The sequence below is a fragment of the Chelon labrosus genome, assembly GCF_963514085.1.
Source record: "Chelon labrosus genome assembly, chromosome: 9".
NCBI classification, from domain to species: domain Eukaryota; kingdom Metazoa; phylum Chordata; class Actinopteri; order Mugiliformes; family Mugilidae; genus Chelon; species Chelon labrosus.
In genome coordinates, this window is record NC_140359.1 from 25,635,814 (window position 1) to 25,658,252 (window position 22,439).

The following is a 22,439-nucleotide window of genomic DNA, read 5'->3' on the forward strand; positions in this document are numbered from 1 at the left end:
GAGTGGGTGGTTGGTTGGTTCCGTCACACTGTGAGGGGAACGCACCAGACATGATCATAAATAGATTAGATGACAGATATAAAAGTAAAGTCTCTCCTGAACTGCTGCCAGGGGGAAATACTATCATTTATGAGGCAACCGTTGACCTCACTAAGAGCAGCAGTGAATGAGTAAATAAATAAATAAATATTGAGCAAGCGCAGACAGGATGTGTACTGGCGAACTACTCAAACTCGCTGTGAGGGGGCGGAACAACTTCTTTTTGAGGCATTTCTGAGCTTTTTTTTATCCCAAATGAAATCATCCCTTTCATTTAAGGAAGTAAAACCCTCACACGAATTTAACTGTAAAATCTTTACGTGGCCCCGCATCCGGTTGATGAATCACACTTGCATCCCATCTTCTCATCAAGCCTCCATAAAAGTCCAGCTTCGCCTGTTTGCTCTGTAGTGCCTACGCAACAGTGCCTTTGAGAGTTTTCCGGTTCTCTTGACCCCTTTTTCGACCTTGAATCAGACCTCTGCATTCTCCTCTCCAGACTCAGCGCTGCGGTTTTTAGTTTTTTCTTTTGACCTTCTATTGAATTTATCAACAGATTTTGTGTTGATTGCTCAATTAATTTCATCCGTGGGACAGGAAGTGCCAGAGTTCACACCATCTTTAAAGATTTTATAAATGACCTAAAAGTAAAGATACAAAAGCGCTGACCTGTCCAAAACACACAGAACATGTGCTGGGGATCATTCAAACAGATTCAGATGTGGGCTGGTTTAAACACTTCCATGTGTCTTTTTGGAGCATAATTTGCTCTTTGGACTGGCGGCAGTAAAAGTTATTTGCAGAGGCTCAGAGAAGAGACAGCTCACTGCTGTCAAACCTGAGTCAAACCAAATAAGTCTGCCAGCCGGGTAAATGGAAAAACCGAGCATGTTTATTTTGCATAACCTGATCCAAGTCTTAAGCAGGCCTGGTATTGGAATTTGTCAACCAGAGATCACAACATACGACTGACCTAGTTCTAGTAGTGGAGATTGTTTATATGAGTCACGTGACTAATACATGCCACGGATGCATGCGAGAAAAGTACCTAAAAACCAGAGACCTGTCTGTGCAGGAGGTTGGATTTCTATGGATTAGATTTGAAACGATGCAAAAGGCGCTTTCAGTTCTCAAGTTGTTCGCAGGAATTTCAGCCCACGCAAGAATTTGCAAACAACATGCTTCACGACCCATGTGTAGAGAATAATTATAGCTGTACATGACTTATTTTTTGAAGTGGAATTTCATTATAGCTTTGAAGGACAATAAAGAAAGTCTGTTTGGAGTATGTCGTTTTGTAGGTAAAATAAAGCTGCAGAATTAAATGTTTCAGCAGTCAATAGGATTTATCTTCTGGGGATCACAGATACCATCATCATTTTAGTTCCCCCTAAAACAATATATTAACAAGAGACCTTGTTAGCTTTGGCTCTAAGAATAGAAATTAACATTAGAGACCTAAACCCGTAATTCATACCAGGCTGTAAACATGTTTATTTCAGGTGTAAAGTTGGACATATTAAAGAGGAATTACCATTTTTCTTACAACCTGGACCTTATTTCTGGCATAAAATACAATCGTTTACACACCAATATAACTTTGGTGTCATTTGGAGCCGTTCGGAAGATATCCGAAGATCTGCATATATCCAATAAAGTGGGAGTGACTGGGGCACCGAAACGCAGCCTCTAAATAACGCATTAACTCGTTCATTTCACCAATATTTCGGGGAATAGCACTAACGTATCATAACAAAATATTGGTGGAATGAACATGGAGGTCTACAGAGATTAACTCGCTTTTGGAGCCAGCCTCAAGTGGTCTAACGCTAGCAGAGGAACGGTCCAAATCCTCTGGACAGCAGTCAGTTAACAACTTCACCAAACGTCCTGTGGTAACAGAGAGAAGGAGGCTGCACATCAACTATTTGATAAAGTTATTAGAGCTTAGCTGCAGAGAAATACCTGCTACACTATCCCATCTAACAACACGCTGTGGAGTACTATTAAATGATATTGATGGTGCTGAGGTGCTGCCTGTTTTTATACAGGCTATACATATCTGCAGCTCACAGTATGTAGCACATAAGCTGTCTGTTCTCAGCAGATGTATTCAGGTCAAGAATATAGATTTCATTACTCTCTACTGTGTTTTTATCATTGATGTTATCATTGGTGATGTTATCATTGGCATTGTAATAAGTCAATTTACGTTTTGGCTCATATCTCCAGAACCGTGTGCCCTAGAAACAAAATTCTCCCTCTGATTCCTACATAGCCCTGGTTCTAATGGACTAGGCCACGTCCATTTCCGTCAGCCAATTTTTTTCCGCCACCTCAAAGCAAAATCAACTCCTCCTACCACGCTCATCCAATTCTCACCAAACTTGGCATGAATCTTTTATGGACAAAGATGATGAAAAGTTCTCAAAATAACTTTAGCAGGGTTATTGATTACAAAGTTAATGACTAATTAATTTTAATGGCGTGCAACAGTATAACTCCAAAGCTAATATTTTGTGAAGCATATACCCAAACTTAATGAAACTTCATATCATTGATAGTAATATGATTCTGTACAAGCACCCCAACTTTTGTGAACTTTGGTCTGTAGGGGGCGCTACACAGGCAACATTTCAATATCTCAAAAACTGCAATAGCTAGCTTCATGAAAGACGCCCATCAAGTGACATTGCGTCTACAGGGGGCGCTACACGTGACACGGAAATATTTTCTATGACTTTAAGGCCTATAACTTTTGAAGCATTCACCCAATCCTTGTGAAACTTAGCACCCCTCATTATAATATGTTTGAGTACAGTCATGGCAATTTTCGAGAAATTCGGGCAGTATGGGGGCGCTACAACGACTACATGTTTATATCTCACAAACCAAAACAGGAAACTGCTTGCAATTTGATAATAATAATCTGTGGATGACCCCTTATAAGCCCACCAAGTTTCGTGCAATACGGTCTATAGGGGGCGCTACTGGTGACTCATGTCTCTGCGTCCCACTCGGGGGTGACTTTGGACCCCTCTATGATCGCTTGCAATCATCTAGCTCTATGTGTAACACTACTGGAAGAATAATGCAAACGGCACTGAACATCTTTTGTTGTTTAACTTGGAGGACTTGTTGCATATTAAGCGTGAGCCAGAACTGCACTGTATGCACTGTATATAAACATCACAATACAGCATACGGTGGTAAATACATACAGAAAAACAGAAATACGTGAATAAAATTGTCATGGCTTTGATCTTTGAATATTTTCTGTGACCCTGTTTGGTTTGCGTTTCCTGCTTGTTATTTTATAAAGTTCTTCCCTGGTGTTTCTTGTCTTGTTTATCCCCCCCCCCCCCCCCCCCCCCCTTTAATTGTTGGATTGGTTTCTCCTTGTGTTGCTCCGCCCTCTTTAGTTTCATCTGTGTCTCATTTACCCCTCTGCCCAGCTGTGGTGTATATAAAGCCCTGTCTTTCCCTTTCCCTCTGTTAAGTCATCTGTTAAGTTCCTCAAATTCTTGGTTTTGGTCTCTTTTTTTTTTTTTTTTTGGCATTGTGTTTTTTGTGTTTCATCTCCTGTGGCGCCTTAAGTTCTGCATTTTGCATTTCTTATTAAAGCCATTTGGTCGCCTGCTCCTTCCACCCTCTGCGTCCTGCATTTAGCTCACACTTCACCAGAAATCTGCCTTTCCGTTTCACTAATGAATGATACCTATAATCTGATAAGCATGGAAATCTCTCACACCATCCTTGATGAGGCAACACGGAGCTGCAATGATTCACCTTGATGTATTTGCGTTGGAGGGGAATGTGCCGGATGAAAATCGTTCTCTTCCGACATGCGATAAAAGATAGGATACATAAGATAAAGATAAAGCAACAAACACTTTCCTTTTGATGTGCTGCATACCATTTTGGCAGTTTAGAAATCTGATGCAAGTTTCAAATTGACACCCAGACCCTGTAGGCCCAGTCCTGATACAATAGGTTTCTTGTGCAGAGGAAGGCTTATACATTTCTTTTTAAAATACCTCAGAAGATAATCGGCCCTGTATTCCAAGTGCTCTTAAATAGCATTTAAATAGTCCAGTCATTCAAAACTTTAACCTTCAAACTACACCTTTCTTTCTCTCATTGGTGTACTAAAGGCTTTGCACACACGTAGGATGACAAAGTAATCAGTGATTAATGTTTAGGAACCTACGATAAGATAAGTGAAAATCAGAAGGTGGTTGTCGCAATATCCTGTGAAGCGCTGTTTACACCTTCTCCTCTGTATTGTTTGTTACCAGAGAACTTAACACAGCATGAGTCAGTGAGGCAAGCATCTGAGGATTAATTACTGAAGTCAATAGGCCACACTCCACAGGCTCTTCTTCATTCAAGTATACAAATTTATTCACCCTGGCCCACACATGGAACTTGCGCTTGACTGTATTGTACCATTTCGTAGAACAGTAGGTGGCGCTAGCATCTTGAACCCTGCAGCTTCTCCATAAAACGAGATCAATGAGGGCACAGCTTCCACAGACCAGGGGTCGCGTTAACCGAATATTTTCCGTCATTGACCGTTTTTTATTTTTTTTTTTTAAATGTGAATCTGAGGCCATCCGTCATTTTGACAGATTGCAATTCACACCCCTGACCACTTGGCGGCGAGTGACCTTATTAATTGGCTCTTGTCTCGCATCGCATTTTCCTGGTACACCGATTACACTGATGCACACGTCAGAGCTCGGCTAACCATATGTCTACGTCTATGCAGCTAATGGCTACCAAAATTGAATTTGCATACCACCGAAGCACTTCAACCCTACGGTACTGTCTAAGAGCTGTTTACGCTAGCAGTCCCGTTCCGAGTACGGACAAGACGTGTCGGTAGCATTGACTGTCGGCAGCCGAAACTTTTTTTTGTTGTTGTTGTTGTTTTTTATTACCATTTAAAGTCTATACTGTTCTGAAAAAAGTACTTAAAGTTAATTAAACTTTATTCATTCATTCATTCATTTTCTATACCCGCTTATTCCTGTTAAGGGTCACGGGGGTCTGCTGGAGCCTATCCCAGCTGTCATCGGGCGAGAGGCGGGGTACACCCTGGACAGGTCGCCAGTCCATCGCAGGGCCAACACAGAGACACAGACAACCATTCACACTCACACTCACACCTACGGCCAATTTAGAATGACCAATTAACCTAATGAGCATGTCTTTGGATGGTGGGAGGAAGCCGGAGTACCCGGAGAGAACCCACGCAGACACAGGGAGAACATGCAAACTCCAAACAGAAAGGCCAGCCGGCCCTAATTAAGCTTTAATGAAAATTAAATGCTATTGAATATGTCTTTATTATCATTTTAAAAAATTAAAGTGACAGGTAAAAATAGATTATGACAGGATTTTTATGACCCTGTCAGTCAAAATGACAGACAACGAAAAAGTCTAGCGCAACCTCTGCCACAGACGCAACTTTTTTTTATCGTGACGTTGACGATAAACGGTCTGCATCAATTTGACAGCGACAGCCCAGACCCTACGCATATTTATTTATACTTGTGCAGTCGTCAGTCTGGCTCGCTCTGTAAAAACACCTCCCAAACACTAGTCGGCGCTGTGTCTTTTTTGCCACTCGGGTTAATTTTTGCTTCCACTTCCTGCTTCACTTTCAGAAATGGCGACTGAAACTTTCGCTGAAAGTTCGCGAGTCACACAAATGTTTGTCCCTCACAATACAGCCTATAGTGGTAAATGCATACAGAAAAACAGCAATACGTGAATAAAATTGTCACGGCTTTGATTATTTTCTGTGACCCTGTTTGGTTTGCGTTTCCTGTTTTTTATTTTGTAAAATTCTTCCTCTGTGTCTTGTTTCTCTTTGTGTTTTTTGTGTTTCCTTTCCTTTAAGCGCTGAAATTCGCCGAACACAAGTCGTACAACTGTTTGACAAATGTTTGTATCTCCGAACCTCCTCAGTTAACCTTTCCTCGAAGTGTTCCATCTTTACTGATCCAAAACAATCAACTGGAAAATTGCGGAGATGGAGAGGAAGACAGAAATACTAGGCTGCTAGACCGCAAGATTGATTGTGATTGGTCATCTTGGTAGTAGCGTGTTTCCGCTTTGGTATTTTCAGCTCCATCTACGCAATTTTCGTATTAGTCAGAGGTGTAGAGGGTGTACAAGAATGGTGGCAGAACAGTTCCTTGGGGTTCTCAGTCATCCAGGTCATGGTATATCCAAAAAAGCAGACTTGTAGAGTTTTTGAGAAGACGTCAGCTCTAGGGGGCTGGTGGGAAGTTTAAATAGGAAACTTTTACTGAAGCTGTTTGTCAGACGGCTCGTCAAACAAACAGCCCCCTCTCAACGACAGGTAAGTATCTAAAATTGGAAATTGGCTGCACCGGTTGTTTACACAAACAAACAAGCTTCGGTAAAAGTTTCCTATTTAAACTTCCCACCAGTCCCCTAGAACTCACCGATCAGGTGAGTGGTGAAACTCTATCATCTCAGAAACTCCACAAGTCCAGTTGCCTTTTTTAAAAGCTTTTTTGGATGTCCCTTAAGTGCTTGTCAATACGTACACAACGTCTTTCACTTTTCATCTTACAGTCTCGTATTTGTTTCCTATACATCACCCGTTCCAGCTCACTGGAGGTCCTATTCTTTCCCAGTCTGCCTGTAAACTGGATGCGTTCCTGTTCTTGAGTTTCACTCTTAGCCAGTGTCTGGTTACACGTTGTGACATGTTTCTTTTGCTACCTGAACGGCAAATCGAGTGTATTTATGTATTTTTTTGTCTGAACATTTCTTCATTACCTCACACTTTTTCCCCTTCACTCTCCACTTCAGCACTCATCATTGGCTTGGTTCCCTTTTATTTCCTGCTTCTCTTTCAATTACGCAGAGTAAACAGGAAAGGTCAGCTCAGCAAATATGCTCTGTATAAACATTAGACGAGCTCTGCCTTGATTTAATCGATTTTGAGGCAAAGCTGGCATGTTGCTAATGTGCTTCTGATTTTCTAATTCATGAATATTGATGTGATTTATTATTAATGTGAGTCATGCAACAAGACCTAGAGAAGCCAGGGATACTGTTAGTTAAACAAAAACAAAATATCTTCCGCATGAAATGAAAGTACAGTAAGTGTGCTACACTGCCTCACCAAAAAAAACAAAGGTGACACCCTCTAATATTTTTTATGGACTGTCTTTAGACGCCATTGTTTCGCTAAGTTTCTGCAATGTCACAAGATTTATTTCCATCCAGAGTCCAGTCTTTATACTCCCTAGTAAATTGAAGCCGTTTTTTCCGGTTAGCTTCACTGATGTGGTTTTCTTAAGGCTACACAGCTGTTCAGTCCCAATCCCTTGAGTTCCCTTCACATTGTACGTGCGGAAATCCTCTTACTTTCACTACTGAACATAGCCCTGAGCTCTACTGTTGTTTTTCTTCCATTTAATTTCACCAAACGTTTAAGTGATCGCCGATCACCATCAATCAGGATTTTTTTCCCACCACATTTCTTCCTGGAAGACGATGGTTCCCCACTATCCTTCCAGTTTTTAATAATGCGTTGGACAGTTCTTAACCCAGTTTTAGTAGTTTCTACAATCTCCTTAGATGTTTTCTCTGCTTGATGCATGCCATTGATTTGACCCTTCTCAAACAGACTAACATCTTTTCCACGACCACAGGATGTGTCTTTAGACATGGTTGTTGAAGAAATGAGAAGCTACTCATTGCATCAGTTGGGGTTAAATAACTTGTTGCCAGCTGAAAGATAATCACCCATGCAGGAATTATCCAACAGGAGGCTCGTATATATTTCCTTAGTTAAACGCAGGTGGCGACTCTTTTTTTTATTTATTTATTTTTTTGGCCAGGCAGTGTGACAATGTGTCTTGGCGATGAATTGTCTGTGTTTGCAGTTTGCATACCCGTGACACGAATAGATATGGGAACAATATCACCACACACTAAAGATGTTTCACCACCAAAGGCTTGCATGGATATGGGCCAGGTTGCGTTTTAAATGGTATGTAATGGATGCAGTGATGTAATGGTATTTCAGAATTAATGGCTCCTTACCATCCATCGGGAACATCAGCCTTGCAAAAGTACACGGGAGCTGAACATTCCCAGGGCCGTGTGAGTAGCTTTAACTGTATACACCAATCAAGCATAACATTATGACCACTGACCGGAGAAGTGAATAACATTGACCATCTTGGGTTCAGTTACTAGATTTAGTGAACAGGTTATATTCGTGCATGATTATGTAGAAAACCTATTGGTTCAAGGAGAGTGCAGGAGGCCTGAGACCTTGTTGCCACCTGAAGATACTCCCTCCTTCCGAAGAATAGATAACATGTTTTTTGCTAGGCAATATGACGTGTACTGAAGATAATCTGGCATTGTGTATAACTACTGTTTCATTTTTCTGTTCTGGGAGCTCCTCTACCATAACCTTGTGTTGAGTGAGATTCAGCGCACCCATGGCACATGTGCAGATTCAGTTACTCAATGTCTGACAAGGGAGCGCGTGAAGAAAAGGAAGCGGGACTTCTTAGAGATGTGTCCTCAAATTGATTTCAAACTAAGGGGAAATAACAAAACACAGAGATTTGAATTACTCCATCCAAGACTCACTGAAACGGATCATTCTTTTATGTAATTGCATGCGACAAATTCTAGGCATTGTTGACTCTCACTGCAGGTATTTTATTTTATTTTTTTGCATGTGACACCCTCCAGATCCCACTGTGGCTTTCCCGTCTGCAGGTGAGGTGAGCAGGTTGTGCGATACGAGCACCACCTCCGTCAGTAGATCTCTGCTGCTGTCATGTGGCATTCCAGAGGTACTGCCGTTACTTTCAAGAGACAACAGAAGAAATCCGCCAATCACCTATTTATTTATGAACTTAAAGCGCACACGGAGAAAAGGCAGATGCAAGACAACCATCTTGGTTTGGCGGAATTACTTCAGCTGTCACGAGAGGAAAAAAAATCAAAGCAAACATCCGAGTGAATGTTTGGATGCAAGACGAAAACGCAGGAACAGACGACTCTGATGCGTGTCTGCATCTCCCAGAGTTCCAGCTCTGCAGCACTGAGCCGATCATTTCCCCCACTCATGCATGGGATTTGGATGACGCCGTGTCATGTGCGCAGAAAATGTACAGTTTGCCTGAGAGCGGCAGGCAGAGCACATTCCTCACACATGGCAACACGCGCTAAAAATAGCTCGGAAGCCCCTCGCTCAGTCACTGTTATAGGATGTTTGCTCGGCTCCTTTGGTCCAGATTCAGGGCATTCGTGAAACCTCCTCAGCTGCCTCCCCTCACACTTTCTCCTCCATCATCCTCCTCGGTCCTCCGCTCATCATCATCATCATCATCAGCTCTGTCCTCTCTCCTGCCCGTCGTCAAACCAGCTGCCGATGCATTTTGTCAGGAAGGAAGCATCAACAGCAAAAAGACGTACTCTGCACAAACACAGTGGTTCCTTTTTCATCGTATTGCTCCATGCATCTTGGAAATGGTTTTGCTCATTGCGTCGAGAAATCCATACATTGCACTGCTGTTTTTTTTTTTTTTTAACTGACTCAAACCGATTCATCAGTTCAGACGTGCCTGGGCACCAGATCGCAGATGCATCTCGCTCAACTTCTGATGATCCACCTGCATTCATTCATCTTCACATTTGAGAAAGACTGAAGGTTAAATGAACGATGCAGTGGCAGTGTAGCACTACTACGTGTTAACAAGTAAACCTTGAACACAAATCCTTCTGCCTCCGTGTCATACTGACAGTCTGGAGAGGATCTTCTTAAATAAATGAGGCCAATAAATCTGTCTTCATCTCATGCGTCCTCTGCAGTCTCTCTCTTTCTCTCTCTCTCTCTCTCTCTCCCTCTCTTTTTTTTTTCTTTGGTGATTTGGAGCCGTATGAGTAAAATAGATTTGGTGCTCATCTTCTCTGCAAACAAACCAGTAAGACGTCGAGCAGACTAACCGAGTTTGTCACAGATTCAGATCACAGATGTTCTCCTTAGAGCTCCTTAGATTCAAGTCATCATAATTAGACTATAACAACACTACAACTACTACGAATACAAGAACTACACATTTTACTGCCTTTAACTTTTATGAAACATTGCTTTTGACAATGATGTCTTGGATAATTGGGGAGGACCTTGTAGCTCTTAGCTGCTCCAACAGTAGGAGCAAAAGGCTGAATGTGAAATGTCACGATAGTATAGGCTTTATCTTTAGTGAAGTATTTCAACACACTTCATGAACCGCTGCTAGTTTTTCTGCAACGACCCACTGGACTCCTCACCTGTCTTCTTGGAGGCATCCATGTTGTTATTGTCACGTGATCAGAGACTAGTCGACATGATGCTTAAGCGTGAAGTCGACAAGTCTGTGCAACCCTAAAGGCTCATTTGGAGTACTGCGGGACCTAGACGCCATAACCTACGTACGTAGCCTACGCCGGTGCAAGATGCTTATACTTGTGCCTTGTCAATCTGGCTCGCTCTGTAATAACGCCACCCAAACACTAGTCGGCGCTGTGTCTTTTCTGACAGTCGGATTCATTTTTGTTTCTTCTTCCTGCTTCACCTTCAACAATGGCGAAACTTTCGCCTAAATTTCGCCGAAAACGAGTCCTACAAATGTTTGTATCTCTGAACCTCCTCAGTTAACCTTTCCTCGATGTGTTCCATCTTTATTGATCCAAAACGATCAATTATAAAATTGCGGAGAGATAGAGAAGCATCTGGAAATACTAGGCCGCTAGACCGCAAGATTGATTGTGATAGGTCCTCTTGGTTGTAGTGTGTTTCTGCTTTAGTATTTCCAGCTGCTTCTCCATCTCCGCAGTTAAGTCAGAGGTGTAGAGGGGTGTACGAAAATGGTGACAGTACAGTTCCCTGGGGCGCTTGTCAACACGTCTGGACCACTGCACCACTGGGACATTTAAGAAGGGCTCATGAACTTTGATCCAAAACAATCAATTTGAAAATTGCAGAGATGGAGAAACAGCTGGAAATACTAAAGTGAAATCACGCAAAACAACCAAGTGGACCAATCACAGCTCTTGTGGCGCGTAGTTACATTTCTGGTCAGGTTTGCTCTGTTGCCGTAGCTTCTGCGTCTGAACCGCCTATTAGTGTGCATGCATGGTTGTATTTCGCCATTTTGGGCACCAGGTGTATTCAACCCAATGCCTCCACCTCTCAGAGATCCGAGCCCTCACTTCTCCTGCTCTGCATGATGGATAGGCAGCTTAGCGTGGCTTGTATTTCTGGAGCAGGCCATCAGGAGACCAGGGCCATGTGAAATAATCCCCTCTTTCACTGGCACCCGGCTCAGCATGCCCTTGAGCTGTTCTCTATCTCTCTCTCTCTCGCTTGTGCACATTAGCGCTCCGTCCCTCTTCATTTTGCCTCTGCACACACTCTTCGTCGCTCAGTGTATGGAGAGGTCATTGAGGCTGGGTGTAACGCAGGGAGGGAGGGAGGGGGATGCTTTTTTTTTGTGAATAAAAATTTGAGCGAGTGCGAGTACAGCAGCAGTGGATGTCGTTCGTTCGGCTAAACAGCGGAACTGGAGTGTGTAGCAGAGGATTTAGCGTCACGGGCGCCGTAGGTGACAAGAACGCACTGATGACACTGCTGTTAAACATCACAGAGACGGCAGCCATCGTGAAAAGATGCGACACTTTGTTGGAAAACTGTCTCCTATCGGCGAGCCTGGAGCGGCTTAGATTCGTAATGCAGCTTCAATCTTTAAGCTCGGAGCTTGAAGATGACTCGTAAAGGTCATTCGTTTCGTTCACGTCGCCAAACAGTTCCAGCACAGTTTAGTGGTCACGGTGGCTGCTGTTCTTCCTGTTAGGGGTAAATGTCCCTGCATATCGCAAGACAAATTCTGATTTCAAAAAAAATTGGGGAATTTCTTTGCCAGGTCAGCAAGTGCACGAGTTCAACTCCATGATTTCGAAAAATCTCTGCTGCATAAGCATGACCGTCTGCACGAATATGTCATGAATCAGTGTTAACAAAGAGTCAGCAACAGAGTCAGCAAAAAAAAAAAAAAAAAAAGGGGCAACACTGAGGATGATCTGGTTAGATGAGAAACAGTTCAGGTGTTTCCAGCTGAACCTGCCACTCTCAAATATTAAGAAAGAAGAGGTGGCCTGTCGCGCTGATCAAATATTGCCGTTTTTCAGGAAGACATTCGTAGTGTTGAACTGTTTGAAAGGAAAAAAACAGAACTGGAGAGAGAGAGAGTCTGAAACTATGACTCCTTTCTCTACCAAGTTACACATTTCCTCAGAATCTCTGGAGGCCAGACGGAGGCCACAGTTCCTATCTGGTCACAGGGCACTAAATAATGGAGGAACTAAACTCAATATTTAAGGTTTTGGGGTCAGATGAACCATTCAGATTATTTAAAGGAAGGTTAGCGAAGGGTCACAGGTCACGCGCTCTATCGTGCACAGCTCTCCCTTGTGGGGGGAGGGGCTTGGGAGACCGTTTTGGGCTTTAGCGGAAAGTGGGGAGGGACTGAGAAGTTGTCGATGTTCAAATTTTTTGGCTAAGTACTGAATCTTCGCAATCCTGCCTACTGCACCTTTAAGCATCACGTCGAGTAGTCACTGATCACGTGACGATAACAACATGGACGCCTCCTAGAAGACATTTCAGTCCTGACGCTAACAGAGGATCGGTCCAAATCCTCTGGACAGCAGTCAGTTAACAACTTCACCAATCGTCCTGTGGTAACAGAGAGAAGGAGGCTGCACATCAACTATTTGATAAAGTTATTAGACCTTTAGCTGCAGAGAAATACCTGCTACACTATCCCATCTAACAACACACTGTGGAGTACTATTAAATGCTACTGATGGTGCTGAGGTGCTGCATGTTCTTATACAAACTATACTTATCTGCAGCTCACAGTATGTAGCACATGAGCTGTCTGTTCTCAGCACATGTGTTCAGGTCAAGATTATAGATTTCATTACTTACTACTGTGTTTTTATTAGTGACTTTCATCGCGTAACAGTCGCACCGCTGTGGACGAATGTGTGTCTCAAATGCAGAGAAAGAATTTCCCCCGTGAGCGATCGATAAAGGAACAACTCTATTCTATTCTTCTGTTCAGTGTCAGTGGCGCAGCTCTGCAAAGTGTCACATGATGGCATCATGAGACTTGAATTGTTGGTCACGCATGAAGAGAAGCGTCCACTAACGTCCATTATTTGTCCACCGCGTCTCCTACGGTGACATATTTTATAGCGTCACAACTGTGTTTTACTGTGTTTACAGTCAAACGTCCAGTTATGGGTTCTCATTGACGGAGTTTGCTGTAGATAGCTGTAGCTGTAAAGTTTGGAGAATAAGCTGGGAAATTAAACTACTGCATGTGCTGTTATTTTCCATGCATTGTCACAGTTATGAAGAAATGATTTCTCATCCTTTGTTACAGTTCCAAGGTTTAGTGAATCAGCAGAATATATGACGAATACGGTGAAACAGACTTTTATTCACCTAAACTGATGCACACTCACATGAGAAGCAGCACCTTCCTGAAATCTTGGCCTGTGGTTACATTGTCTGTCCATCAGCAGTTCTTCTTTTTTTTCACAAGAACTTGTAGAGAAGTCCTATATTTATATTTCATTTTAATTTTCACAGGACAAGCGGTCACAGAAGGTGAATGAATGACTTGTTTTGTTTTTCTAAATAACTATGACGACCACTTCAAGTGAAACATTTTAAATCTGTGAGATTCCTTGGTTGTTAAACTGGAATTCATTTAGCGTGAGTGTATGTGAAGGAGTTAAAAGTAGCTCAGTGATGTCATGCACATTTGATGCATCACTATTAATGGTCTCCAATGTTTTTTAAAATTCTCGTTAAAACGTCCAGATTTGATATTTTTTGCTGTAGCATATTGACTCTTTTTGATTATTAATGTGTTTTGGACCGTTGAACGAGTCTGGATCTTATCTTTTAATTACAGAGTTAAAACTAGCTCAATGTTGATGTGCAACAAACAGTACACTGATGCTTCACTATTAATGGTCTAATAATGTCACATACAAGAATATATAATGAGTACTTTTGCAGAATACTTCTACAATTCAAGAGCTGGTGCAGAGTAAAATTTAAGTTAAAGAAAAGGATTGAGAAGGTTGGTAACACGTCCATATTTTATGTTCTTGCTGTAGTTTATTCACTATTTCTGATTTTTATTTTGTTTTGGACTGTTGAACAAGTCTGGATCTAATCATTTATGGATAATATTATGAATTATTCGACATAACGGCATACCGCTTCTATGTGATGAATAAAAAAGGTGACCACAACCAGCAGAGTTTATGTTGAGGAGTTAAAACTAGCGCAACAAACATTAACACTGGTGCATCACTATTAATGGTATAATAATGTCACATGCAAGAATATACGATGAGTACTTTTGCAGAATACGTCTTCTACAATTCAAGAGCTGGTGGAGAATAAAATTTAAGTTAAAGAAAAGGATTGAGAAGGTTGGTAACACGTCCACATTTGATGTTTTGCTGTAGTTTATTCACTATTTCTGATTTTTATTGCGTTTTGGACTGTTGAGCAAGTCTAATAATGTCACATGCAATATTATATGATGAGTACTTTTGCAGAATACTTCTTCCGCAATTCAAGAGCTGGTGCAGAATAACATTTTAAATTTAAGCTAAAGAAATGATGGAAGGGTTAGTAACAAATAAAATGTCTATGTAAAAATTCTCTTTGAAACGTCCATATTTGATATTTCTGCTGTAGTTTGATTCTTCTTGATCGTCATTGTGTTTTGGACGCTGCTGAACGCGCCTGAGACGTTGGATTTCTTGTTTTTACTGATCTTTTCAACATAATATTATTAATTATTTGACATAACGGTATACCGCTTCTGTGTGATGAATAAAAAAGGTGACCACAACCAGCAGAGTTTATGTTGAGGAGTTAAAACTAGTGCGACAAACAGTAACATGCTAAACTGGTGCATCACTATTAATGGTCTAATAATGTCACATGCAAGAACATATGATGAGTACTTTTGCAGAATACTTCTTCAGCAATTCAAGAGCTGGTGCAGAATAAACGTGAACTGATTCAGTGCGTCCATGTTTGACGTTTTTGCTGTGGTTTATTAACTATTTCTGATTATTATTGTGTTGTGGAGACTGTTGACCGCCTAGGAGAAGTTGGATTTTTTCGCTTTTACTTTTCTTTTTGACATAACACAGCCAAGAATGCGTCCGAGAACCCGCCACACGATGAACCAACAAGGTGAACCAGAAAAGAGCGACATAAAAAAACACCACAACTCTCCTGAGCAAAAACCTTTTTTTTTTTTTATTTCTCGTTGAAAGGAACTTGGTAGAATATTACAGCAGAACACACATGACTGAAACAGCTGCCATTTCACGTAACACAGTACAGGAAGAAGGATGTAGTTCAATCGCATGTGTAATATTATATATAGTATATTTATATCAATAAAAAAGAAAAAAAACAACAAAAAAAAAAAAACTATTGCTCCCAGGTGTTTATTTTTTTTTATCATATGGCATTTCTCTGCTGTGTGGAAGTGGGTAAAGTAAAATTCAACGAGAGGTTTGCACACCAAAAGGAAGTGGGACGATGAAAGTGACAGTTCCCGAAAAAAAAAAAAAAAAAAAGCACGGGGAACGCGGTGGCTTTTTAATAGGCTTGAGAAGTAAACTTTCTTTTTGTCTATTGCAATACAGAAGTAAAACTTGAAACCGCTCTCAAAGTAAAAATGGATAAATACCATTGTACAGCAATCAGAATATGCAAAAGAAACACAAGGCAGCTCCGCGTTAAGAGCAGGCATGCAAAACAAAAAAGAAAAAAGATTTTTTTTTTTTTAAAAAGGAGCACTAAAGACAAACTGTGGATGGTTTGCAGGTGTTTGTGTTCGCGTCGTATGGCAACTGATGGGAAGCCAATTTATGACAAAACATGAGTGAAACAAGGGGACAACTTGATGTTCTGTAAAGTGAACTGGAGTGCTGAGTGTTTTGCTGACAAACTACTTCAATGAAGTCGTTTCTAGAAATTGCTATAACATACTGTGTTATCAATTTGTTGTACTCTTATTTATTTTTTATTTCCTCTAAGGAATAAAAAGAAATGTTAGAGAAAAAAAAAAAAAAAAAAGAAAAAAAAGCAGGTATGAAATATCATCCTGGACAGTTGCATCCAAGTTTAGTGTTTTTAAATAAGCCACTTTAGGCAGCGTTATCTAATAAATGTCTCGTATTTCTAAGACATAATTCAATATATCTCTTTTGAAAAATAATTCTATCTATACTTGATCTTTTTTATTTTTTTTTTAGTAAGTAAATCTCTTCGAGTGTATATATATTTTTCTTTATCTTATAAGGTACAACACCCAAATTGCGGGTGTTCGTTTTCCAAAAGCACCTAATTCATTTGTTACAATCAGACTGAATGTTGCTTCAGTCACTAATGGTCTGAGTTCAAGATTAGAGGATCCAAATGGTGCACCCTATTTAGTCAACAAGGCCGGTTCCCTTGAGACTGCAGCTTAAGCCCGGCAATATTAAGCTTTTAACTCAGAAAAACTGTGACCAGTGCTGGAGGTCTGAGCTCACTGCGCCGCCGCCGTCGTCGTCGCCGCAGTCCTGTTTTATTTATTTATTTTTTTAGACAAAAAAAAAAGGTCACAGGGGTCAAACATGGCCCTGTGTTATATGAGACATCATCAGTTGCCACAAACGGCTGAGCTGCAGCAACTGACGGACTGACGGATCGACGGACTGACCGGACCACCACCCTGAACCTCTTGAGGATGACGTGCAGGCACAGGTTAACGCCGGTCGGGGACTTGTTCAGCCCTGAGACACGACAAGCGACGCGTGAGCAAGGCCTCACGGCGCTTCAGGTGTAGGAGTAGGAGGTCAGCACCTGAGGGGGATGCCCAGGAGGGAGGGTGAGGAGGAGGAGGAGGAGGAGGAGGAGGAGGAAGAGGAGGAGGAGGAGGAGGAGGAGAGGGGGCGGTTGTGACTCATTTGGATCGTCCAGAGAATCCAAATGAGTCGTGTGCTTGTAACAGATCACTTTGCGGGTAACCCTCGCTGGGCTGAGAGGTCGTCCCGCGATGCTAAGGGTGTGTTCCCCCTCCCCACTCCCCTCCACCACAACCTCCCGCCGTAGCCGAGACCGTGGCTCTGGGTGTTGCGGGTCTGTTTTGGGGCGAGCTGGTCGTTACAGGTCACTTCAGACGAACAAAAAAAAAAAAAAAAAAAAGAAATAACAAAACAAAAATAAAAATAAAACACACACACACACACACACACACACAGCCATGGCGGTCACTCCCACGCCTCCTGCGCCTCCTGGTTTCACGCCTCCTTATTTATCATCACACAGAAAGAACTACAGGTCAGCGCCAGGTGAGCTCTTACCATTGGACATCAACCAGGAAGTAGTGCTGGTGACCTACTGCTGTGTTTTGAGCACGGCCAAACTTAATTTGCTGGGCTACATCTGTAAATGGACACTCAATCTATCTATCTATCTATAAATATATATATCAGCATATTTATATATATATATAGATAGATTTTTCTTTTAAAATCAATAGGAATCTCATACAGGAGCTGACTACTGCAGTCCGCACTCAGTTAGCTATAACATCCACCTAAACTTTAGAACATGATTCTCTTATATAGACAGTTATTTCTCAGTCAAATATACTTTTTTTTTTTTTTAGTTTACTCCATTTTTTTTAGCTTTTTGTTTTTAAGTTCGATTCATGTCATGCACAGAATAGTCGTTCCTCTTTCTCTGTTTATCTCTAGGCTTTGCATCATGTTGTCAGCTTCATCACATACAGCCACCTCTCCTCCTCCTCCTCACTCCTTCCCCGTCAATCGTCGTCCACGTCGTCGCCCTCCGACTCCTCTCCGGTTCTCCTCTCGTACATCTTATCCCGGTGCCGCTCCTGGATCTCCTTCATCTCCTCGGCGTAGCGGCTGAACGCTCCCCCGAACTTGCTCCACGCCTTGAAGGGGATCGTGATAGAGTTCCTGTAGCTGGGCTTCACCTCGCTCACCCGTAAGAAAACTCCGTACTTGTTGGATCCAACGTCAAAGAAGAACCGCTTGGAGTCCACCATGATGGAGGTGCCCTCCGGAAGCTCGCTGAAGCCCCCGGCTCCTCCGCCGCCGGCCAGCTCCTCCTCGTCCCCTCCGTAGTCATCTATCAACTTAGCCAAGGCGTCGCGGAATTCTATTAAGCCTTGGGCCGGGAGGGCGATGGTTTGTCCGGCCTGCAGGCCCGCCCCGGGGATGCCACCCACTCCGACTCCGAAACCGGGGCCTCGGTTGACGGTCTGTCGGATCCGGAGAAACCGACCCCGCTGGTTCTCCTTAAGGTCGAGGTAGTATTTGCGGTTCTCACGCACCAGGAACTCACTCTTCAAGGCCCGTCTAGGCCCGGTGTCATCCCCGCCGGATGACTGAGCAATCTGCTCCGGGGTACTAGGCCCGAGTTGGGCGTAGTGCTCTATGAAATCCCCCAGGTAGTCGCGGAACTCCGCCGCAACTGACATAGAGAGGGTGAGCCGACTTTTAGAGCCCCCGGCTCCGACCTCGGCGATTTTGATGAACCGGCCTTTGGCGTTCTGCTTCACGTCAAGGTAGAAGCGTTTGTTCTGAATGTCCAGACGCTTCGAGGCCAGCTCCTGGGTCTCCGGTTCCCGCTGGTAGTGCTGAAACCCGCTGCCTCCTCCCCCTCCTCCGCCGCCGCCACCGCCGCCGCCGCCGCCGCTGCTGCCACCGCGCTCACTACCACTGTCCCCATCCGCCATCTTCGCCACCAGCAGCCCGTTTCTCTCTGCGTATCTTTGACCCCCACCCCCCTTCGGTTTGCCGAGCGAGTGAACGGAGGAAACCGGACGCGGGCTCCTGGGCTCTGATTGGCTGCCGCGTCTGCCTATCACAACACCACATAGACAGCGAGCGTTCTCATTCGCTCGCTCAACTGCCAGTCAACTGCCACGTGACCGTTGACATTCGAGTAGATATTTACAATCCATAACGGCTCTCTCTTTACGCCAGTATTAAACTTGTATTTAACGTATATCTACACTTGATAATTATTTTCCGTTGGTACATATATTGTTTTATACCTTAATCTATAATAAAAAAAAAAATGTTTTACCTGAAGATGTTAAACGTGCCCGTGTATTAACATAAAATAAATAATGTCAACTAAAGTGTCCAGATTATGTTTGTTGTACATTTTTAAGGACTAATGTCCCTGGAAGGACACTCCACACACTCACACACACACACACACACAGTCCCGCCTACTTGTTGGTTTCGTGCGCAAAGACAGGGCACGATGATCCTCGTGTGGGGGATGGGTGAATTTTCTGCAAGTCGCTCTGCTATTGGTCGAGGGGCAAATTCGAAGTAACAACGCGCACCGCGATTGGCTGTCGGGACTCCCACGAGGGGTTGCATGCAAAAGATTTGCGAAAGGGTTTATTGTTTCTTTGCTTTCGGGAGCCGAAATTATTTGCTATCTTCTTCAGTTCTGCGATCAAATAACGAGGCGGAAAAAATGGTACGTGCTCTCCGGCTGCTGCTAAACGCGTACGCGGGCATGTCGGTTATATTCTTACTGCAATTAATGTGCAATTGTTGAAAGTGCTGTTTTGAATTTGAACTGAGGAAATTCGATTAGACTGTGTGTGGTTTAAAAAAAAAAAAAAAAAAAGCTTGCTAACTGTCAGCTAATACGTTAGCATTAACGTTTACTGTACCGTGAGAAGTCCCGAGGTTTTTTTTTAGCTTTTCTTTTCAATGTACCATGTCGTGTTTGCTACGCTTTGTTTAATCGGACCCCGTGTGTAAAAGTAGAGTGTTTAATTAGACATATAAACTTTGATTCATTTATATAAAAAGTGTTTTTTTTTGACTCGGGTGTAGCCGTTTTGAAAGGTGCATTAGCAAGCTAAGTGGTAGCCGTTCCATTGGTTTAACGGTTGGTTAGCTGGTTTGTTGTTGACCGCAAGTCATTCATAATAAGTCTGTACTACTTTTAAGGAAAGTTGAGATAACTCGGGATGTGTGTGGTTTACATGCTCCCGGGCGATTCAACCGGGACAAACTTTTCTTTCTGTTTAAAATTAAAATCTTAAAAGTGAGACCGTCTTGAAACGTTTTTTCTTCTTCGTGGAGGTGGTGTTTCGGTTTGTCGTGGAGGTCAGTGGCAGCAGCACTGACAGCTTCTCGTCCGTTTTCTCTTCTTAATTGGCTCTGTGTTATTTTTCCCATCACCTCGTTTGGTTTATTATTCGGTTTAATTCACGTATTTTCCGAAAACTATAACCGTATTTGCAGCCGTTGCCTTGTTTTGTTTTCCTTTTGATTGGCGGGAAAGCGATAACCGTGCAACCTGACATCACTGACCCATGTGTTTACCACTGTCTTGTCTAATTTATTGATTTTATTCAGTTCCTGCACCTTTCTCTTATTATTTTATGGTTTATTATTCAATCTTACTTGTTTAGCTCGCTCATAAATGTCTGCTGTAGTGTTGCACAGAATACAAACATGTGCCACTTCTCCTCTGTGGTTTGAAAAATGTCTTGAAATGACTCCTCGCAGGCTGGTGGCAAGGCAGGAAAAGACAGCGGCAAAGCCAAGGCGAAAGCAGTGTCGCGCTCCCAGAGGGCTGGGCTGCAGGTAAATATCATTCAATCTCCATGTGGCAGTTTGTGGCTTTACTGCAGGTGCTATGAAGCTTTATTTGCAGAAAGTTCCCTGCTGCATTTTTATTATTATTATTTGATCAAACCACTTTCTGTTTTCCTGACAGTTCCCGGTGGGTCGAATCCACAGGCACTTGAAGACCCGCACAACCAGCCACGGTCGTGTAGGAGCCACAGCAGCTGTGTACAGCGCTGCCATCCTCGAGTACCTCACCGCTGAAGTAAGCCGCTGACTTTTACGCTTTGTTGTTTTTGTGACTAATAACTGTTTGCACTGATGCCTTGCCTTGTCATTTCAGGTACTAGAGTTGGCGGGCAATGCCTCCAAAGACTTGAAGGTGAAGCGTATCACTCCCCGTCACTTGCAGTTGGCCATTCGTGGTGATGAGGAGTTGGACTCTCTTATCAAGGCAACGATTGCCGGAGGAGGTGGGTTGATTGCTTTGTTCCTGTTTGCGCGCGCAGTGCAGTTATTTTTGTTAATCGTGCAGATACACTTTTTTTTTATAAGTCATTCAATCATGTATATTTTCTTTTTCTTCCCAGGTGTAATTCCCCACATCCACAAATCCCTCATTGGGAAGAAGGGCCAGCAGAAGACTGCATAGATACCATGTTGACCAGAAATTTTGGGGCTTGGGCTTTGATCGGACCAGGAGTTCACATTTGTTCTTTTTTTTTTTTTTATTATTAATATTATAGCAAACGAAGGGTGATTGCTAGATTTTTTGTGTTGTTACATTTTCCCATAGCTAGAAAATCGTGCAGAAAACCCCTTAACGACAGAAAATCCTTTGTATGCTCTTGTAGAACGTTTGACTGGGGGAGTTCATGATTATTTGAAATGTTGACAGTGAATTTGTTTGATTGGCCTGGTTCTCTGTAATGTTTTATACTGAAAAAAAAAAAAAAGAAAATTGTTAAACCGTTTTTATATATAAAAAAAAAAAATCTTGTTTTGTGGTTATTTTCTTGAATTTGCAATTTATACTACAACCAGTTTTTAAGGAAATGATTTTTTTGGACAGTGACTTTAACAGCAGCTATATGTAAGATGGTGCTTTTTTCCTTTTACTGTAATATTCTGAACTGCACAAAGACAGCGATGTATTAAAAGTTAATGTTTTTTCTTTTTTTTTTTCTTTTTTTACATCAAAATGAAATATTGAAAACAACCTATTGTAAGGGTCTGCTACAGTGTTTTGTGCCAGTGTTTACAGCGGCTGAAGAAAATGTGTTAAAACTTGAAATTACATATTGGCAGTGTGATCAGGTGACACTGATCTTGCAGTTTATTCCGTCATCGTGGAACAAATGTCTTGCCATTTGTCGACTACATATCACTGTGGATGGGTACCTTCATACCACACCAGTGCTTAAAAACAATTACATGCAATACTTATATGTATAGGCAAGCTGAAACGTCCCCGTCCCTAAAAGTCCTAAAAGTTAGAGCCTTTTTAAGAACGATGTGTTCAGGGAAATGATTTTTATCTTTGAATAAATACCCTTGGCATGTTGTCCGTGGCTTGGTTTGAAACCTCTACTTGAAATGATTTTCTGTCAAAC

At 42.4% G+C, this 22,439-nt stretch overlaps 2 protein-coding genes across 2 annotated transcripts; one reads left to right on the forward strand and one right to left on the reverse strand.

The window, feature by feature from the left end:
- Positions 1 to 15,428: 15,428 nt before the first annotated feature.
- Positions 15,429 to 19,202, reverse strand: purba (purine-rich element binding protein Ba). Its single transcript, XM_084551222.1, has one exon. The coding sequence runs from the start codon at positions 18,957 to 18,959 to the stop codon at positions 18,018 to 18,020; it is 942 nt and encodes a 313-aa protein (XP_084407348.1). The 5' UTR covers positions 18,960 to 19,202; the 3' UTR covers positions 15,429 to 18,017.
- A 386-nt stretch (positions 19,203 to 19,588) lies between these two features.
- Positions 19,589 to 22,390, forward strand: LOC311492809 (histone H2A.V). The gene is made up of 5 exons (XM_084551223.1): positions 19,589 to 19,720; positions 20,767 to 20,844; positions 20,978 to 21,091; positions 21,170 to 21,299; positions 21,417 to 22,390. Exons 1-5 carry the CDS (start codon positions 19,616 to 19,618, stop codon positions 21,476 to 21,478), a joined length of 489 nt encoding a protein of 162 aa, XP_084407349.1. The 5' UTR covers positions 19,589 to 19,615; the 3' UTR covers positions 21,479 to 22,390.
- Positions 22,391 to 22,439: the final 49 nt, after the last annotated feature.